The sequence below is a fragment of the Ruditapes philippinarum genome, unplaced genomic scaffold, assembly GCF_026571515.1.
Source record: "Ruditapes philippinarum isolate M1 unplaced genomic scaffold, ASM2657151v2 ctg2482_1_1_1_1, whole genome shotgun sequence".
Lineage (NCBI taxonomy): Eukaryota > Metazoa > Mollusca > Bivalvia > Venerida > Veneridae > Ruditapes > Ruditapes philippinarum.
This window is the reverse complement of record NW_026859951.1, coordinates 44,479-63,968: the sequence shown is the minus strand read 5'-3', so window position 1 is coordinate 63,968 and position 19,490 is coordinate 44,479. Positions and strand designations below refer to the sequence as shown.

The 19,490-nt window shown below is 30.8% G+C and overlaps 1 protein-coding gene across 1 annotated transcript; it reads left to right on the top strand.

Annotated features, from left to right (window-relative positions):
- Positions 1-1,757: 1,757 nt before the first annotated feature.
- On the top strand, positions 1,758-18,344 carry LOC132758387 (E3 SUMO-protein ligase ZBED1-like). Its single transcript, XM_060750061.1, has 4 exons — positions 1,758-1,804; positions 8,324-8,423; positions 16,508-17,625; positions 17,897-18,344. The coding sequence occupies exons 1-4, from the start codon at positions 1,758-1,760 to the stop codon at positions 18,342-18,344; spliced, it is 1,713 nt and encodes a 570-aa protein (XP_060606044.1).
- The last annotated feature ends 1,146 nt before the right edge of the window (positions 18,345-19,490 follow it).

Below are 19,490 nucleotides of genomic sequence, written 5' to 3'. Positions count from 1 at the left end.
ATATTCACAACACGTAATCAAAACTTTCAAAAGGTGGTTCCTTCAACAGTCTTAAAAATACCTTAAACACAAAAAGTGATCGCAGATTGTCTTGTTGATGCTCCATTAGTACTGTTCGTATATGGTATATATGGTAGATCACGACCCTTACACAAGCTTTATACACATTTTACTTAAGAAATAGGTTTGACATTAATTCATCATACAAGATAACAACTTCACCTTGAAATTTCAATACTATCTTAGAATGTAGATAAAACAGATAAAGCACATACATGTCATTGTTATCCTTTCAATGAATATAATTTAGATACACTAATTTTTCTAAAATAACCAATCTAGCCTAGTTGATATATATACTTTTCTTCATCTCAGTGATGATTTTATTCACATTTTATATTTCAGTCATATAAGCAAGCTACTCAGCCAGCAAGCAGAAGGCCGGCGATCCAGATGTCCATTTTCTAGTGTCGTATTTACAATTAAAAATTTCCCTGACTTTATTGTTTGTGTGGTTTTGGTTGTTTTCATTTTTCATTTATCTCTTTTGTGAATGTTTTAAATGGCCTTACGTAAGAATTTCCACTTACTTTAATACATTTCGGGTAGACTTGGTTTAATACATTCTGATTATGAGTTAATGGGATATACTGTACAATGAACCATTTCCTATTCCCCTTGCACCTATTATCATCCCTCACTAACTATCAGGATTTTGCATTCATCTATCATCAAGTTATGTTTCTATTTTTAAATATTTCAAATAGTTGTTTACAGCAGTAAGTATGCTGCAGTACATATTATCCGTTCAAAGGAGTAAGATTACTATATATTTAGCAATATCTTACTTTAAACCTTATAGAGCGAGCCTGCAACAGTTCCACATTTGTCGCCCTAAGCGATCTCTAACATTACGTTTTTTCTCTATTCTATATAAACTGTGTTTCGTTTTATAATCACCGACTTCAAACGTAAACGGTTCTTTAAGAACTGTCAACAAAACATACTTACAATGTAAGATGTGTACTGTAATACAAAATTTCTGAAGCAAAATTGTATTACAATATGTATGCAAATTCTATTTATTGTTTTACTTTTTGATGCAAAATATTTCTTTTGAATAATGTTCAAGTATTTCCAGAATCAGGTATCGGTTCAGAAATACCAAATGCCATGGATATTGCAACATATATGCCACATAAAGCATAGTTACCATTAAAAAATAATTGAACCAAAGCAAATCGTTTTGACAATTTTTGTTTCGCATATTCATCTGCCTTCTACTAAATATATTTTTACAACAGTCGTTTTAAAATATTGTTCATTAGCATTGATACTAAGTCATAAAATCGTGTAAGCAAAACAGACGCTTCCTATTAGTATTTGAGCAGACATTTTTCTTGTCATGAAATCTTGTAATTTTAACATAATTACATGAATTTGCAGTCAAAAGCTAAACTTACTTAATTTCATGTCAAATATGCACAGAATTGATATTCATTCGTACGTATTATACAAAAAGTGTGTTATACAACACTGAAAGACAATTAAATTCACTATTTGAAGTTGAAATTAAATGTTTATTGTCATTGTTAACAAGGTATTCACCTTAATATAGGAATGAAACTACAATCCCCAGACATTACAAGTTTGCTATTATTAATTTTTGTATCAGCTTTTGTGCCTTGAAGCAACGTAAAGAGTAAGAGTACAAATCATAATCGATGAGATATACGGACGGGTGTAACCTTATGAAGATGACTAGAATAAAGGCTCGATTACTTCGTATACCGACAGCTACCAGGTATAGCTTCCAAAAGTAACAAAAAAATGTTTATTAATAAAAACGACCATATGTTCACTCAGTGGTATACATTACATACTTTATCTACCATATCTACTACAAGTATCTTCATCCGGGTCATATATTTCTTTTACAGAGTCAAGAACCGTATAAAATCCTATTATTGTGCTTGTTCATAATGTTCTGAAACATGAGCGTCCTATTAAGTTAGTGTGTCTTCATTCTGTCTGAATACATCCGAACCGATATTAAATTAAACAACTATCTTATAGAAAATTACTAAAAATAGAAATGTTTGCTGATATAAATCAAAATTATATATTTTAGATATCATTTTGAGACGAAAGAGTAAAAGCGGTTGGTTAAGCATTCTGATCAAAGTTATAGACTAAAATAGTTTTGTCTAGTGATCTCATTGGCAAAACAGTCATTTAGTATATTTTGTCTGTATTTCCTTGATCTGATTTAAGCAGATGATAACAGTGGCATATACAGGAAGTCGTGGAGGCCGCCGTATCAATTTCTAGTGCATCAAAATTAATGTTAACCCTTTTAGTTAACACGGGCGCACGTTTAGGGTAAAATCGTTCCATAGATAACACTGAATGTCATACAATAAATGATAACTTTAAGACAGATAATGAAATGAACTCAATAATATAATTTCATTTAATTATAATCAGATAATCTATTTTTAATTTTCTTTACGTATGTACAAGTATGTTTACACTTAACATGTGTGGTAATTAAAAATGCCTCCTGGTGCAACGTAAAATAATAGTTGTACTACTAAAATAATCTAAGAAAGTCTTAACTTGCTTAAATTAGTGATACTAAAGAATCTTAAGCGATATAAATTACATTGGTGGTCACTGGATGCTTAAGAACACAAAAAAGAGGCAAGTTGTTATTTTGTTGAGCTAGCAAGAGCACATTTATTGCATAATACATGTAAAGGTAAGTTTTTGGAACTGCTTGAATAGTGTATTAATAATTGTACACTATAAATTCCTACACAACTGAACTAAAATAACTTCTCACTGTATATAGTAAATAATGTAAAAACGATTAATTATTATAAATTTAATCGTAATCTTCTAATTGAAATAAATTTTTTACGGATAAATATCTGAAAAAGTGACCCCTCGGAAGTATCAAAAAACAGCAAAATTAATTGAAAAAAGCAGACAAGGTTTGAGCATGCAATATCTTTTTCGGCTTATGATTTGTTAGTACTACAACTTTACATTGTTTGTATGCTTTATGATTGTCTGTATATAAGATAGATTCGGTAAACAAATCATACAGAAACAAGTCAGCTTTATTGAAAAGGCAAACAAATGTCTAATAGACAAACCTTTTGATGTTTCTTTATATCGTTTTGCGATCCAGACACGCTCATACACAGATGTCAAAAATGATTAATTATGATTGTGATCATTGTTTTCACAGACGTAAGCTAAAATATCATGATTGGCTTCGTATAATTAAGTTATGCTATCAGCGGTGACACTAAAAGAAAAATAAATTATTGATAAACAATTTGAAGATACAGAAAAAATCTCCTGACAGCAATTGTTAACCAAAATATAATCTTAGACGTAGTTTAATATAGTCTTCTTATAAATTCATGAAATAAAATGGGTAATGCAACATCTCTCAAGCCAACTAGCACTGATTATCATCCCTCAATATCATGATTTCGTATTAATCTATAATCTAATTATATTTTTAATACGAGTTAAAACCTTGAACAGTTGTAAGAGTAAAGATGCCACAGTACAATAGGTTTTTCATTTATCATTCTAATTAATCCGTTCAAAGGAAAAATATTTCAATGTATATAGCAATAACTTACTAAACACCTAATATTAACTGTCCTATAGTTTAAAATCTAGCGGTGTCTTAAGAACTAACAAAAAAAAACATACAAAGTAAGATGTGTACTGAAATGAAGTATTTATATAGTAGAATTGCTTTACATTATATATGCAAATTCTTACTTTTACGTTAAAATGCAAGATTTCTTTGGAATAATTTCAAGTATTTCGAGGACCAGGTATCGCTTCTGAAATAACAAATGCCACCGACAGTTCAACATATATTTTTCCTAAGAAAACATACCATTCAAACAAAAGAAATTGATAAATGGACCAAAGCAAAGCACGTTTTAACCACTTTTTTCACATATTCATCTGCCTTCAACTTAATATTTTTTATGACCGTTATTTTTAAATATTGTTAATAAGCATTTATACTTAGTCATAAACTTGTGTAATCATCGCAGTCGCTTCCTATATTATCTTAAAATGTATTTCACACAGGATAGCTTTCCTATGCCTAGATCTTTTACGAACAAACGTAAATGTTTTTCGCGTAAAATGTTTAATGGTCTATTCATTCTATTTGATAATTTGATTATGATGTCAATAGATTCATCACACATACTTTTCTGGTAGTGTTTTAATAAACGATAATGTAAGTTCTTTTTTTAATTTACATATCAAGTAATTTCAAGTCCGTTTCTGTACCGGGTATGCAGTGTCCAGAATTACGTCTCAGATATGACATATTTCTATAGAATATATTGGGCGAAATTAAAGTGTGCCAACAGTTCTCAAACAATAGCATGACGATCGACTTAAACAATAAACAAATGCTAAATTTTAATATAATCAATTTTCTTTGATATGCCATTTTGAGCAACGTACATGTAAATCAGTCAATTTTTTGTCATTATGAGGCAATGAAAAATCACAGCTCAAACGTCTTGTTATCCTGTGCTTTATTATAAATAATCAATTTTTCTATCAAGTTCAAAATATTGATAAATACGTAACATTAAGGTAAATCAAAACACTAGCTCAACTAATCTCAATGACTTAAAAAAACAACATCTTATAATTATTGAATATACGGAAGACTTCAAAAGCATAGCAATAACACCGCTAATAACAATAAAATTCATACATTGCAAAATTGGCTTTGTTAAATCTACAAAATGTTGTTTATTTTATTTCAGAATGGTTAATATCCCCTCCGATTGATCAATTTGTTTCACACATTCTATCTACAATCATTTTAACATATCGTCTAGTATAAGAAACGCATCAAATTATTTTGTAGCTAACTAGACACCTACTCTAAGATAATGTGAAAAAACTGTAGTCATATATCTTGTGTTAGAAAGAAATGATACCTGTTGTCATAAATATGCAGAAGTCTAATTAATGTTACTTAGAAATTGTATCTCTAATCATCGTATAACATGTATAAATAATTATTTTTCTTTTAAATTCTGAGGGATGACAATTCAGTCTAAATACGATTTTATAACTAGCATGTCAATGGAAATACCATAAATTGTTCCTGTGTAGGTTAAGTTCGCAGGTGCACTTTCACAATGAGCTGAAACAATCACATTTATCTTCCTATAAAACATGTGTAACATAAAGATAATTTAATTATGTAGAATGTGTATCACTTGAATAATATTGTTGTGAAATATTTTGAAATAATTACCGAAATGATTATGACGCAAAAGATTGTTTAACTACGTTTTGTCAATGAAACGTTTAACAAAAGGGTACAAGACATCCTCCCCACCCCAACGAAAAAAGAAAAAAAAAGGAAAACTGCATAAAATAGAGAAGAGGATATTTTTTGAAGAACGCCTGAAATGGCAATATTGAAAATGTTGCCGACTTGGAAGTTGGCAAATTAAGTTTAAGATTGGCACAATTTCCGAAGTAATTGTGAAGCAATTCTGATGAAATTACAAAAAAAAAAACAATTTTACAAGTCTTAGAGTGAAAATTGAGTTAAGCAAAACTCTTACCGAGATTTAATGGATATATCCTTATCCGAAAAAAAGCAGAGTACAAATAAGTGTTTATAGCACTGTATGGTGTGCAACAATTATGTCTCCATTTTTCCGCATTATACAGAGAAACGTCCCCTATCGTGACCTATTTGATAAAGATAAATTCATCAATTGACTTCAAATCTACTTCTATTATCTTCTAATCATATATACCATCCGGGGAAGTTTTGCATTTGCATAATAAGACTTTCACGAACGGAGTGAGTTTAGCGATAGGAAAACGGCGTTGATTGTACAGATCGTAACGGGGTCTAGAATTTATTTCAGATCAAATAGAAAATTAGCTTTCCTGACAATAAAACATCCTTAAAACCACTTAAACAGATTAATTTGTATTTTCTGGTTTAGATAACACATTTAAATTTCAGCTTTAAATACACACATTAAGACGCATGTTATCTAACAGGTTGCTAAGAAGTACACCTATTTTGAAACTTTGATCCGATTTAGATCAACAAAATAAAAAAAATCAATTTAATTCGTTATTTTTAATTAAACAAAACAATATTCTATACTTAAACCTGTGTTAAATTTTAAGAATGATTTGAAAATTAAAAAATCTTCAGCTAATTTAAAATTGAACTATTTGAAAAAAAAAGAAGAAAAACAAAACTTGATTTTTTAAAAAAAATTGATATGGTAACGTCAAGACGTTTCTTTTTCTTTTTCGCAAACTGTTAAAAGTTATTGAAAAATACACACATCGGGTTTTGATAAATAAATAAGTAAAAATAATAAAAAAAATAAAGAAACTGATGAAAATAAATGATGAAAAAGTGAATAAAAACGAAGTAGCATCGAATTTAACATAAAGTGCAAGCAAAACAAATTGTGTGACGTAACATTTCCTTATTGTTTTCTTCTTTTGATTCTTCGCCTCAAGAACTAAAAAAACTTGTAAAAAATATAGTTTTTGAATTTTTTATGGCAAAACAGCGCTAGTATGAGGCGATGTAAATCATCTTTGTCAGCGACATTCATGTAAATCAAACTCAGTCCTAAAATTATCTTTAAATAGATCTTTTCCAAATTGTCTTCAATGTCACACATATTTCACGTTTACTTTAATATGATGTTTTGCAAGTGGTTCCTTTGCACATAACGACCTTTTCTTGGTAATGATCGTAATAGTAAGTGTCGTTTGCGATGTGTTTGCCATTTCTTTATTTGTTCGCTTCAGCATATTTTACTTTTAAAAACGTTGTCATGGAAATTAGCATTTATCTGGAGGCTGGGCATTAATCATTTAATTATACGTCTAACAGTCTAAACATTAACTAAAAAAGGTCGCCAAAATGGAAGAAGTAATTGAAAACCGTAAGAGGTTCGGTTTGATAGGGACTGTTAATGCTCAGCGAAGTCGAGTCAATGTTAAGTGACAGAAGAGAAATTACTGTTGTTAACCTAATATCAATCTCAAATATTTCGCTACTAAATTCATAGCAAATTGAGCCCATGCCCCTCTAGCATCGATTTAAATAGTAATCAATCTAATCAGATACATGGTTGTAAAGAAACTACAATTATATTATATGAACAACTCAGCCACTGAATAATCATGCAAACTTTTGAGAATCATGTTATCAAGAAAGACAAAAAAAGTTGTTACTAATTTCCAGATGTTTACAAAATGTAGTGATAATCGTTTTCGTAAAAAAGAAAACATGGTAATGTAAAAAGATTTTTTTATTGATTAATGGGATTTTTTTTGCCAAATTGCTAATACAATTTAACTGTTTCATGATATTATTCAATTATTTAGTAAACGGCTACTTGAAAAACTTTCTTGAAGATAAACAATTTAATTCAGGTCGTATCAGCTCTGTATTAATTTATAACATTTTTTTCCGAGGAAGAAATTGTGCAACAAAAATATCAGAGGTGCGTGTCAGATAGATCGTAAGTACCCAACGGTTGACTGTTAAACACGTTTAAATGATTAATGGTCCTTTAAGTGTTATTTTACAAAACACTTCATGTATGCAAAAACAATGAAGTGCAAAATTAATTATGCACTGCAAATGCCTGCTACATATGTTCTTTTGAGAGAAAAAAAAAGTTCACAATATCCTTCGTATGTTTATGATATGATAATGTTTATAGACGCAGAATGTTACAGAATGTTAAAATTTAATGTGATGTATTTTGTATGAATATGGTATCGGAACCTTAAATGTTTTAATGTGCTTGATACCTTACATACTATACCTTTATGTATATAAAATAGTCTTGCATCATAGATCACAATAATGGGAAAAATATGTAGTTTTTTAAATATTTTTTTTCACGTTTTCCTTCAAACTTTTGTTAATTACAATTTAAACAATGAGAAGTGGAAGAAGCTTTGTTGACAGTAGAATCTTGTTAAAATGTTTCAACTTTATTAATTATGTACAACAACTTTAAAGAAAACCATACGTTAAATCATATAAAGAAGACCAACAAGTCAATTTAGCTCTTTTCCTAGACATTCGCCAGCGGTGTCAAGTACGATAACCAAAATCTAACCTAGATAACTTAATATAGACTTTATATTTTTCTGTAAAAGCAACAAAATGTTTCTTCCTGATATAGCAAACGGCCACGAGCATATGTCTTATAGGAAAACTTACAATTCTAGTTCTTGTATACACCAGAGCACCAAAGGCTGAACATATTTCCAATGATGTTAATAAGCCAAACATAAATAATTCATATAAGATATGTGATTCCGATTACTGGGACAAAGTCCCTCAGGTAAGTTTCAAGTATCATAAATATCCTTGTTTAGGAAAGCTGAAGACGTCATTCGACACAATTTGGATACACAAGACAATGGAATCCTTTAAAATCACCTGTGGGTAATAGAACCAAATGCAGCGCATTTAAAATAATAATGTTTCAAAGTAAAAGGACAGCGTTTTTTTAAAAATATAATTGATGCTTTTATCGACAAAGGTAGATACACATTATCCTAGAAGTTCTTTTATATTCTCCTCTGATAGTTGTAACGCTTTTGTTTTTGTGTTAGTGCTAGTGACATTGACAGCAAAAGCACAATTCGGACTTGTATAAAGATATTCAGAATCAAAAATTTGTCATGCTCACCGGTGGAATTCTTTGACAATCTAAATTCAAAAAGTATGATATTGACATTGAAATAAAATGAAGTATTTTGTAAATCATTCTTCCTATACTACACATGTCACTGGATTTGATTTAATCGGTTATAAATAAGATTGAATGTTGTTCCTTCCAGAAAAGCTATAGTCATGTGTTTGTACAGAAAAAAAAAAGATTGATGAATGCAACATTTTTATAATTGTAATTTATAACTACGAGGTAACATGATGAAATGAAAAAAATTGCATAACAAGATAACGACATGGCTTTGCAGCAGCATTGTTTTTTTCTTAAATTTTCTCCAAAATTTAGTTATACTAGTTAAGCTTAAAATGTATTTTATAAAGTACTAATCTAATTTTTGCATTCTTTTTCTGAAATGTTGCGCAAATGATGAGCACATTATTACACGTGCCAAAACGATTAAGCGCGTATAAAAATGCCGATAGCATATCTTTTTCTACGAACAAACCAAACTTGCACAATAATGCTATCAGGGCACTGTTTCGTAGAAATATCGATTATACGCAATTACCACCTTTGTAAAATAAAGATATGACCGAAGTCATTTTACTTAAAACTAATAAAGTAAACCAATCGTGTTAAACAAGTCGAGCTAGCTCCACACTTTTATTAGTATTTTTCATTTACAAGGCTTACATTTGTAGTGTGAAAAAAACTAAACATAAACTAATTGCATATTTTTACGACAACCAACATATTCCAGTAGAAGGACATTTAAAAATTTGCCATTGTAATAAATAAAATAACATTCTTTTAAATTTAAATTATTGTTTAACCTTTTCCCTCATATAAGCGTGTTTCGACGGCTTTTTCCCCCCTTTTGAGGCCTCAAACAGTAAAAAATGCGCTATTTAGGCCCCAAACACTGGTTTTCGTTTGAGAAATTTTGTTAAAAAAAGTGACCACTTCTTCGGCGCGGTCCCCCATCCAAATGTTACATCAGTGGGTTGCTTGGGGTTGGGGGGTTTGAAGGGGCTTTGAAGGGGGACGGAGTCCCCCTCATCACCAAGAAGATTTTTGACATGTGACAGGCTAAAAATGGCCTCAGGTCGATCTTAGGGTAACTAGTAACCGACCCTGAAAAGCCTTTTACTCTATCTCAATTCATTGAGAAGTTGCAGCACTTTGAAATCAGTTTTGATGGGGAAAAAACAATGCAAAATAGTGATTTTTGGCAATTTTGAAACGTCCCCCGCCCGTTGCCATAGTACAAATGTAACAGGAAATTTACGATTGAGCATGCTGTTACAGAAGCTATGGTGTAGTCAACATTTGTGCCAAGTATCATCAGTATTGAAGCATTTTTCATAGTTTCATAGCAGTTTGAACTTGTTACAGGAGGCTTTTCAATGAAAACGGCCATTTATCGCAATATGCTCATGGGGTAAAAGGTTAATCAACAATGTTTTACGACCTAGTTCTAGTTTATTTCAATTCATATGTTAATTCAATATACGTTGCCTTCAAAAAACAAAGTTTTCAAGTGAATGAAATAACAATTTCTTTGTTTATGTTAAAATAATCTTATCTTTTTTATCAATGATCTGAATAGAAACAAGTAATCATGAATCAACACCTATGTTTTTTTGGTTCATGGAATGAGCATTTTTGCTTGTTAGGCGTGAAAAATAGGTGAACGAGATAAAGGTTCTGATATCTGCAATATAATTTGTGCAGAAAATGTAAGGTAATGAAACGTGAACGGAAATGCAACATTAAAAGAAAAGGTGCATGCATACTGAAAAGTGAAAGTTATAAACAATTTATAACGAGATATCAGCGGTTTGTCTAACTTGTAAAACTTATCCTGTCTGAAAAGCCTAGATTATAACGAAATATGTGTTTTATCTGATTTGAAACCAAACTCTTATCAGTGATCAAACATGTTTTATTAAAAAAGTTATCTATCTTAAAAAAGTATCATTCATCCCTTGCAAGCACGTATAACAATAATAAAAGGCGATAACTGAGTTTGTTCGTGAATGATATGATAGGTCCAACATATCTTACTCCCCTAGCACTGATTTTATCGGCTATTAATCCTTAACTCTTAACGTCTGAGCTCCAATGATTCGGTACAATAATATATGACAACACTTATATTAAGTTGCAAACTAAGTTTGATCTTTCTTCCTATTTAAAAGTTTGTATAGATCTTCTTTTTCTTTCTCGTTTGCATTAATATACACACAATGAACACAAGTCAGTTGAATTGTCTATTAGCAAACAAAATCACGATGAAAATAAAAATCGTGTTAAATTATTATACTTAGACACTAAGGATCGAACATGGACTATTTCAATTTATCATCACAGCTATGTAAGGATACACCCTTTTTCCAAAAGAATCAAGTTCATAATAAAAAGAAAGCAATACATACACGTGTAATTTGACATTAAAAGGACATAAAAATAAAAGATAGCAAAAGTATATTTCTAAAGAAAGTATAAAATTGACAACATTAACATTTACATTTTACCGTTTTTTCTGATAAAAACAAATGTTTGCTTCAAAGTGTTTTAATGGGGGGAAGCATTAAAAGTTCTAAGATCATTTTTAAAATGTAAATATTTCTAAAAACGTGTTTTAAAATGTACTTTTCTCTATAATGTATTTATTTTACCTCTTGACCGGTTTGTTTCCTTCCCAATTGCGAATTGGTAATATGAAGAGGCTTATGTCATTATATTAACAAAAATAGTCAACCCCACTTTCTTCTTTATGTTGTTACCACACGAGGTCTCTTTCTAAATGGTTTTGCATTACACTGATGATCCATCAACGTTTATTGTTTCTGTGAGAATCAGAGATATTTTACAAACAGATTCAAAACTCATATGATAAACAAACTATATTACATTTGAGTTATGAATATGTAAGTTATTAGTGGCGTGTCTGTTGACAACAAAATACTTAATATATTTCATAAATACACAGCGCTTGTAGATACAGTAATGTAACACGGGTATGTAAGGACGGTTTATTCAATCATTATATCATTTTTACACGCAATCAACCACTTTTATTCTACACATTGGAAAACAAAAAAACAATCAAAAGATCACCCCTTTTCAGAAGCAATAACTACACAACGTATATTGATGAAAATAAGTGTTTGTGGACATGGTAAATTTTGGACATTTCCATTCTTTATTTATAGCTTTAAGTTTATATTTTGGAAAACAATGTATAAAAATTCTTAACAGACAGGGAAAAATATTGTTTAGAAAATAATAAAGTTAACAGTTAGCTCATAAAATGTTTTAAGTTAGAAAAAGAAATAAATGTGAATGTCATTATGTCTAAATGTTAACAACACGTAATCAAAACTTTTAAAAGGTGGTTCCCTCAACAGTCTTAAAAATATTTTAAACAGAAGTGATTGCAGATTGTGTTTTTAATACTCCGTTAGTACTGTATATGAATATATGGTAGATTAAGACCCTTACACCGGTTTTATACATCTTCTCCTTGAAATTTCCAAACTATCTTAGAAAGTAGATAAACCAGATAAAGCACATACATGTCATTGTTATCCATTCAATGAATATATTTTAGATTCCCTGGTTTTCCTGGAACAACCAATCTAGCCGAGTTTGTATACATATATTTCTTCATCTCAGTCATGATTCTATTCACCTTTTATATCTATGTCATATAAGCAAGGTAACAAACCAGCAAGCAGAAGACCGGATATTCAGATGTCCGTTTTCTGATGTTGTAAACACGATTTAAGTGTTGGGTTGTTTTTAATTTTAATTTATCTGGGTTTTTTGTGGACATTTTTTGGCAACATTCGGAATAGAATGAATGAAACACTTTATGGATTTAATTTTGATCCAATTGTGATGGAATTACATGAAAATACTTTTAAAAAGAGGCCGGAGAAATGAGTCAAGCAAAGGTCTTACGGAGATTTTATTGATATATCCTTATCTGAAAAAAGCAGAGTACAAATAAGAATTTATAGCACTGTATGGTGTGTGATAATTTATGTATTCATCTGTCCGATAAATATCCGCATTATACAGAGAAAAGTCCCCTATCGTGACCTATTTGATAAAGATAAATTCATGAATTGACTTCAAATCTTTTTCTATTATCTTCTAATCATCTATACCATCATGGGAAGTTTTGCATTTGCATAATAAGACTTTCAATAGCGATAGGAAAGCGGAGTTGATTGTACAGAGAGTAACGGTGTCTAGAATTTATTACAGATCAAATAGAAAATTAGCTTTCCTGACAAGAAAACCGCCTTAAAACCACTAAAGTAGATTAATTTGTATTTTCTGGTTTAGATAAAACATTTATATTTCAGCTTTAAATACACATATTAAGAGGCATGTTATCTAACAGGTAGCTAAGAAGTACACCTATTTTGAACTTTAATCCGATTTAGATCAACAATAAGGTAATAAGGCTATGAAGGGCATCTGATTCAAGACAATGGTTATATATCTCTTCTCAAAGTATAAAAAAATAATGCTCATTTTATTAAATTAGAGACGACCATAAGTTCAGTCAGTGGTTGACATTAAATAATTTAGCTTTTATATCTACTACACGTATCTTTATCAAGTCAATATCTTTCTTTTTACGGAGTCAATGAACCATTTGATGAAATATTATTTATCTTTGTGTCTGCCTTCTGTGCTTAAAAAGAATGCATCCGAACTAATATTAAATTACACAATTGTCTTTTAGGAAATAATTTAAACTAGAATTCAAATATTTGCTGAGATAAATCACCCTGAAACATTGAAGGTATCATTTTGAGAAGAAAGAATAAAAGCGCTTGATAAAAACGACTAAAATAATTTGGTCTAGTGATCATATTTTTTAGCCAGTCATTTAGTCTATTTTGTCAGCATCTTCCTTGATTTGATTCAAGCAGAGGGTAACAGTGGAGTATAGCGGACTTCGTGGGCGTCGTATCAGCTTCTTTTTAGCGCAATCCTATTAACAATTTGAATTCGTATTAACACTTTTAGTTTTCACGGGCGCACGTTAAAGGTTTAATCGGTCCACAGGTAAAACCGAGTGTTATACAATAACTGGTTAATATTACTGGTTGGTTCACGAATGTTTTATGATCATTATAAATTGTTACACAACTAAACGTATATTAATCTCACTGTATATAGTAAAAGCAATTATTTTTTAATAATATATTTTTTTGTCATAATCTTCTAACTGAAGATAAACTTTTTACGGTGAAGTGTGTAATATCTTTTCCGGCTAATGATTTGTTAGGACTACGACTTTACATTGTTTGTATGCTTTATGATTGTCTGTATACAAAAAAAGATTCGGTACACAAATCATAAAGAAAAAAGTCAGCTTTATTGAAAAGGCAAACATGTGTCTAATAAACAAACGTTTTGATATTTCTTTATATCGTTTTGCGATCCAGACATGCTCATACACAGATGTCAAAAATGATTTCTTATGACTGAGGTCATCGTTTTCACAGACGTAAGCTAACATATTAAGATTGGCTTGGTAAATTGAAATAATGCTAGCAGCGGTGTCACTAAATAGGAAAATACATTTTGATAAGCAAATTGAGGTATCAAAAGTTCTGGAACGACTGTTCTCCTGACAGCAATAGAAACAAATAAAAAATACTCGTAGACTTTGTTTAATATAGTCTTGTTCACGAGTTCATAAGATATAATGGGCAATGCAACATCTCTCACAGATTATCATCCCTCACTTACAATCGTGAGTTCGTATTAATGTTATATCAAGTTATGTTTTTATATTCAAATACGAATTCGAACCGTGTACAGTAGTAACAAAAGTTTCTAATTTATCATTCCAATTTATCAATTGGAGGAATATTACAATATTTACAGTGTATATACAGCAATATGTTAGTTATACATGTAACAAAAGTTTATCTCCAATCATTGTATAACGTATATAAATAATTATTTTTCTTTTAAATTCTAATATGTCAATTCAGTCTAAAGACGACATTCTTACTAGCCTGTCAACGGAAATACCATAAATTATTCTTGTGTAGGTTAAGTACGCCGATGTTCCTTTAAATAAGCTAAAATAAATAAATTTATCTTCCTATTAAACATGTATTACATAAAGATCATATAATTATATAAAATGCGTATCAACGTGAAATATTTTGTGATTAACATATATTGACTTCTATACAAGATACTTTTAACTAATTGTAATAATTGCCAAAATGCTTATGACACAAAAGATGGTTTATTTATTATATTTATGTATGGGTACAAACCAAACGAAAAATAAAGATATAAAATCCAACAAAAACCAAAACAAAACACCCTGAAGAAAATAAAAGATAAAAATGTTAACAATGTTATGACAAATGAAAAACAGAAAAAGATTTTTAAGAATTATCAGTGTAATAAATAGTACGTAAATCGATAACATTCAAAAGTCTGTAATAATGCTATGTTTTACATAGAGAAACAGAGAGTCAACAAAGTAGTTTAAATGTTTCAGTACATTTGATTCATCGGACCTCTACTTGATTTATTCAACACACTTAATAAAAAGCAGATTACAAATAAGTGTTTATAGCACTGTATGGTGTGTAGGGGTGTAATCGATTCAATCGATATCGGTGTATCAACGATCTTTGCAATCCGATTCGATATCGATTCCATTATTTAAATATCGGGTATCGAATGCAAACAGTTTTCAAACATTTTTTTCCAAAACGAAAACGGAAATCAACGCCAAAATTACCTCCCCGTGTATCTGACGAATGCTGCCGAATTTCGTTGTGATCTCGCATGTCTGCTTAGGCGTTGGAGAGACCCCGAATTCAGATTGATAATTGATAATAGAAAAGTGCCAAGAAAATTTTAGATAGTGTTTCTTTGTGCAAATTTTGATTACAAAATGTTAAACTTTAATAAATATTCAGGTTTTAAACACTATAATTTGCCCATTAAACCCCCGGTTAGTTGGAACGTTAAGGACGGCATTTAGCCTAAACCTTAACTACGTAATAACATATACAACAACAACAAAATCATGGCTTTAAGAAAGAAAACAAGCGACGTTTGGAATCACTTCACGTTTGCGGGAAAGAACCAAGTAAATTGCAATATTTGCAACAAAATCCTTCCCTACAGCGGTAATACTACCAACCTGCGAAGCCATTAAGATAGAAAACACTGGTCAGTCGTTCATCGCCCACCGGTAATGTACATTTCGTCAATCATCTGAGATTATTTAGCTGTTATGCAGTGTCTATTCTGGGATTTGAAAAACAGGGGGAGGGGGATTTTTATCGAAAAGGGAGAATTTATTTTATAATATTTACTGATTTTTATTCCTTCTTTCTATATGTATCCTGCCTCTGGGAAAATAGGTGGGGGGGGGGGTCTCAAAAATAGGAGTGAATCCCCCATCCCCCCTCCTAGAATAGACACTGGTTATGATAAACATTTTAACTGATTTTTCACAATAAATAAAATAGAAAGGTCATGTGGCTGACCCTTGTATATCTTAAAAACTCAGTAAGAAATGTATAATTGTTCTATTTGTAGCAATGAAATAAAGCATCAAAGCTTTCAATGTTTTGATCTAAATTTTTTTAATAAATAGAATAACACTATCACTTGATAATTAATGCATGTGGTAAATTAATAAATATTTCAACACTATATTTTTTTGTATTTTATCTTTTCAGCTTCAAGTGAGCAATGATTCTGTGACAGTCAGTACGAGTAGGTATACCAGCAGTAATATCTCTATGAAGTCTGATTTTCCATCACTACCAAGTCTACCATCAATGCAATTATCAGACCAGAAAGATCAAGTAACGGTTCAAATTACACTCCAACAACTTGAACAAACAACAGTTCCTAGTCTTTTTAACAAACATAAACCATTTTCTCTCAATTCTAGTCAAGCAACAACAATTTCTCAAGGAATTGCTGAATATATAGTAACGGATTTGAAGCCATTAACTACAGCTGAAGGTGAAGGATTTAGGAACTTGGTAAAATTACTGAAACCCCGCTATAATATTGTATCAAGAAATCATTTGCTTGAGAAATACATTGTGCCTATGTATCATAATACTGTTGATCAAGTCAAAAGAGATCTAGAGAAGGGTATGCGGCATGCTTTTACAACAGATGGTTGGACATCAATTAATGCTGAAAGTTATATTACGACAACATGTCACTACATAGACATAACTACTTTTCAGCTTTGTTCTAAAGCTCTTGACACAAAATGCGTTCATATCAGTCATACATCTGAGAATCTTGCCCAGGAAATGAAAGTTTGTATTAACAAATGGAACCTGCAAGATCCGGTCGGTGTAACCGACAATGCTGCAAATATTGTAAATGCATGCAATATCGCTGAATTACCACACGTGGGCTGTTTTGGACACACATTGAATTTAGCAGTTAACAGATGTCTTGCAGTTAATGAAGTAAGTGCCTTGATTGGGAAGTGTAAAAAGTTAGTATCTGTGTTTAAACAAAGCTGTCTTAAAGCAAGTGCCCTTCATGAAGCTCAAATTTCACTTGATTTGAAACAGCTGCAGGTTATCCAAGATGTAGATACCATTTGGAACTCTGCACTCGCAATGATTAAAAGACTTTTAGAGACTATGCCTGCCATTTGGACAGCATTATATAAAGACAAAAAGTATTCTCACTTGCTGCCAAGTGATATAGATAGGAAAAACATGGAAGATTTAAAAGATTTGCTTAGTCCAGTAGAAGAAGCAACTATAAGAGTATCTGCTGAAAAATCTGCAACAGCAAGTTTGATTCTGCCCATGATGGAAAGGTTTATCAAACATGACTTTGTGTCAAAGACTACTGATAGCCTCTTATAAAGAAAGCAAAAGATGCTATAAAAACAGATCTGATGAAAAGGTATCAGTCAGAAGATGTGAGAAAACTTCTTGGAATGGCAACAGTGCTTGACCCTAGATTCAAGAACATGGTATGGATCAGTGATGAACAGGAAGTTGTCTTTAATACTTTGATGACTGAATTGTCTCAGGAACTTGATAAAGTAAAGGTCAAGACAGAATTTGACACTGAAATAATTGTAGTGTAGTTCAAAGCCCTGAGTCAGTTCAGTCTGAAAACCCAAATGCAGATGTAATAGATGTAAAGGATGAAAATCTTAATCTGGTGAAAAAACCAAAGTTAGATGCTTCAGATGATGATTTCTTTGATGTTCTGTTGATAAAAGAGGAGAAAAGTTCAGAATCAAACCAATCTGTAATGAAAGCAGAAATAGAGAGATATAAAACAGAAACAGTGTCCATGAAGCAAGATCCTATTGAATGGTGGAAAATAAAGAGAGAAATTTATCTTAACCTTTCAACTTGTGCTTGTAAATATTTACACATTCCTGCTACTAGTGTTCCTAGCGAAAGAGTTTTCTCAACAGCTGGAAACATTTTGAATAAGAAAAGAGGCCAGCTCACAGCTGATAATGTTGACATGCTTTTATTCCTGTACCATAATTACAAAAAAGTGATGCTATTGCAGTAAAAGACTTACAGTTTGGATTTGCCAGTTTCTTGTTTTCTGTTTCAGTGTTTATCATATAAAGTGCTAGACTGCATTGTTACTACAAGATGTTTAAGTCAAATGTTGACAATCTTGACAGTTAATGTCAGTTATTGAGTAATACTTAGCAGATAATTACTTAACTCTAGTCATGTGTGTCTTTTAATTGCAATAATCCATTGACATTTAAACATAAGGGTGACAGTACTGTTTGGTAATTTGAAAGTGGTTAACAGTTTATAATTACTAGTCATTAGTTACCCTAGTTATTATAAGTTATAATAATTAAAAGAAACAAATTGAAAAGTTTTCATAGTTTATTTATCTTTTTTGCTTTATCACATGTTTTCTTCACAAAATGCATATGTTTAAATATAAGTCTACATAGTCAGTGTCCTTAGGAAACATTGAAAGCTAAATTTTTGCCTAGCAATCGATATATCGCTGTATCGCCGATAATTCCTTATCGATATAGCGATACAAATATATTATCATAGGTTAATTAAAGTAAATCATCTAGTTTTAGTGAGTATCACCCTTTAACGTTGTAGTATTTATGGTATTCAGTTTTGCACGACTTTTCCTATGAGCTGCTTCCCTGACTGAAGTAACGTAGAACGACGTACACGGATTGTTAAAAAAGCCTGCTAATTCATGAGCCCATTTTATTCCATAAAATACCTCGTCAACGCTTGAGAAAGACTTACCTTTTTGAATTAACGAAACCAAATAAAGGCAGACATCAGATTCCGAAGCCGGAAGTGGTGAAATTCTGAATTTAGATGCCCAACGACTCCATGTTTGAAAAGTTCCTTGATACTTTTTACTGGTATAAGGTGATTTAGATTGAAGAACTATATCTGAAACACGATCAGCCAGGAAAGACAACTCCGGATTCTGGTAATTCCTTGTCTCTAACTTCAGTGCAATTAGATCTGCAAAACGTATAAGAAGAGAATGAAATATAATAAATACTCATATTAATATCATTACATATATATGTTTTAAATATGTAAAATAAACACAAACATGAAAAATATATACACAAATTATAGAAGTTGACTTAATAACGTCAATAAGTCGGCAAATTTATTAACGCCGTCAGGTCTGCGATGAATATAAGCTTTA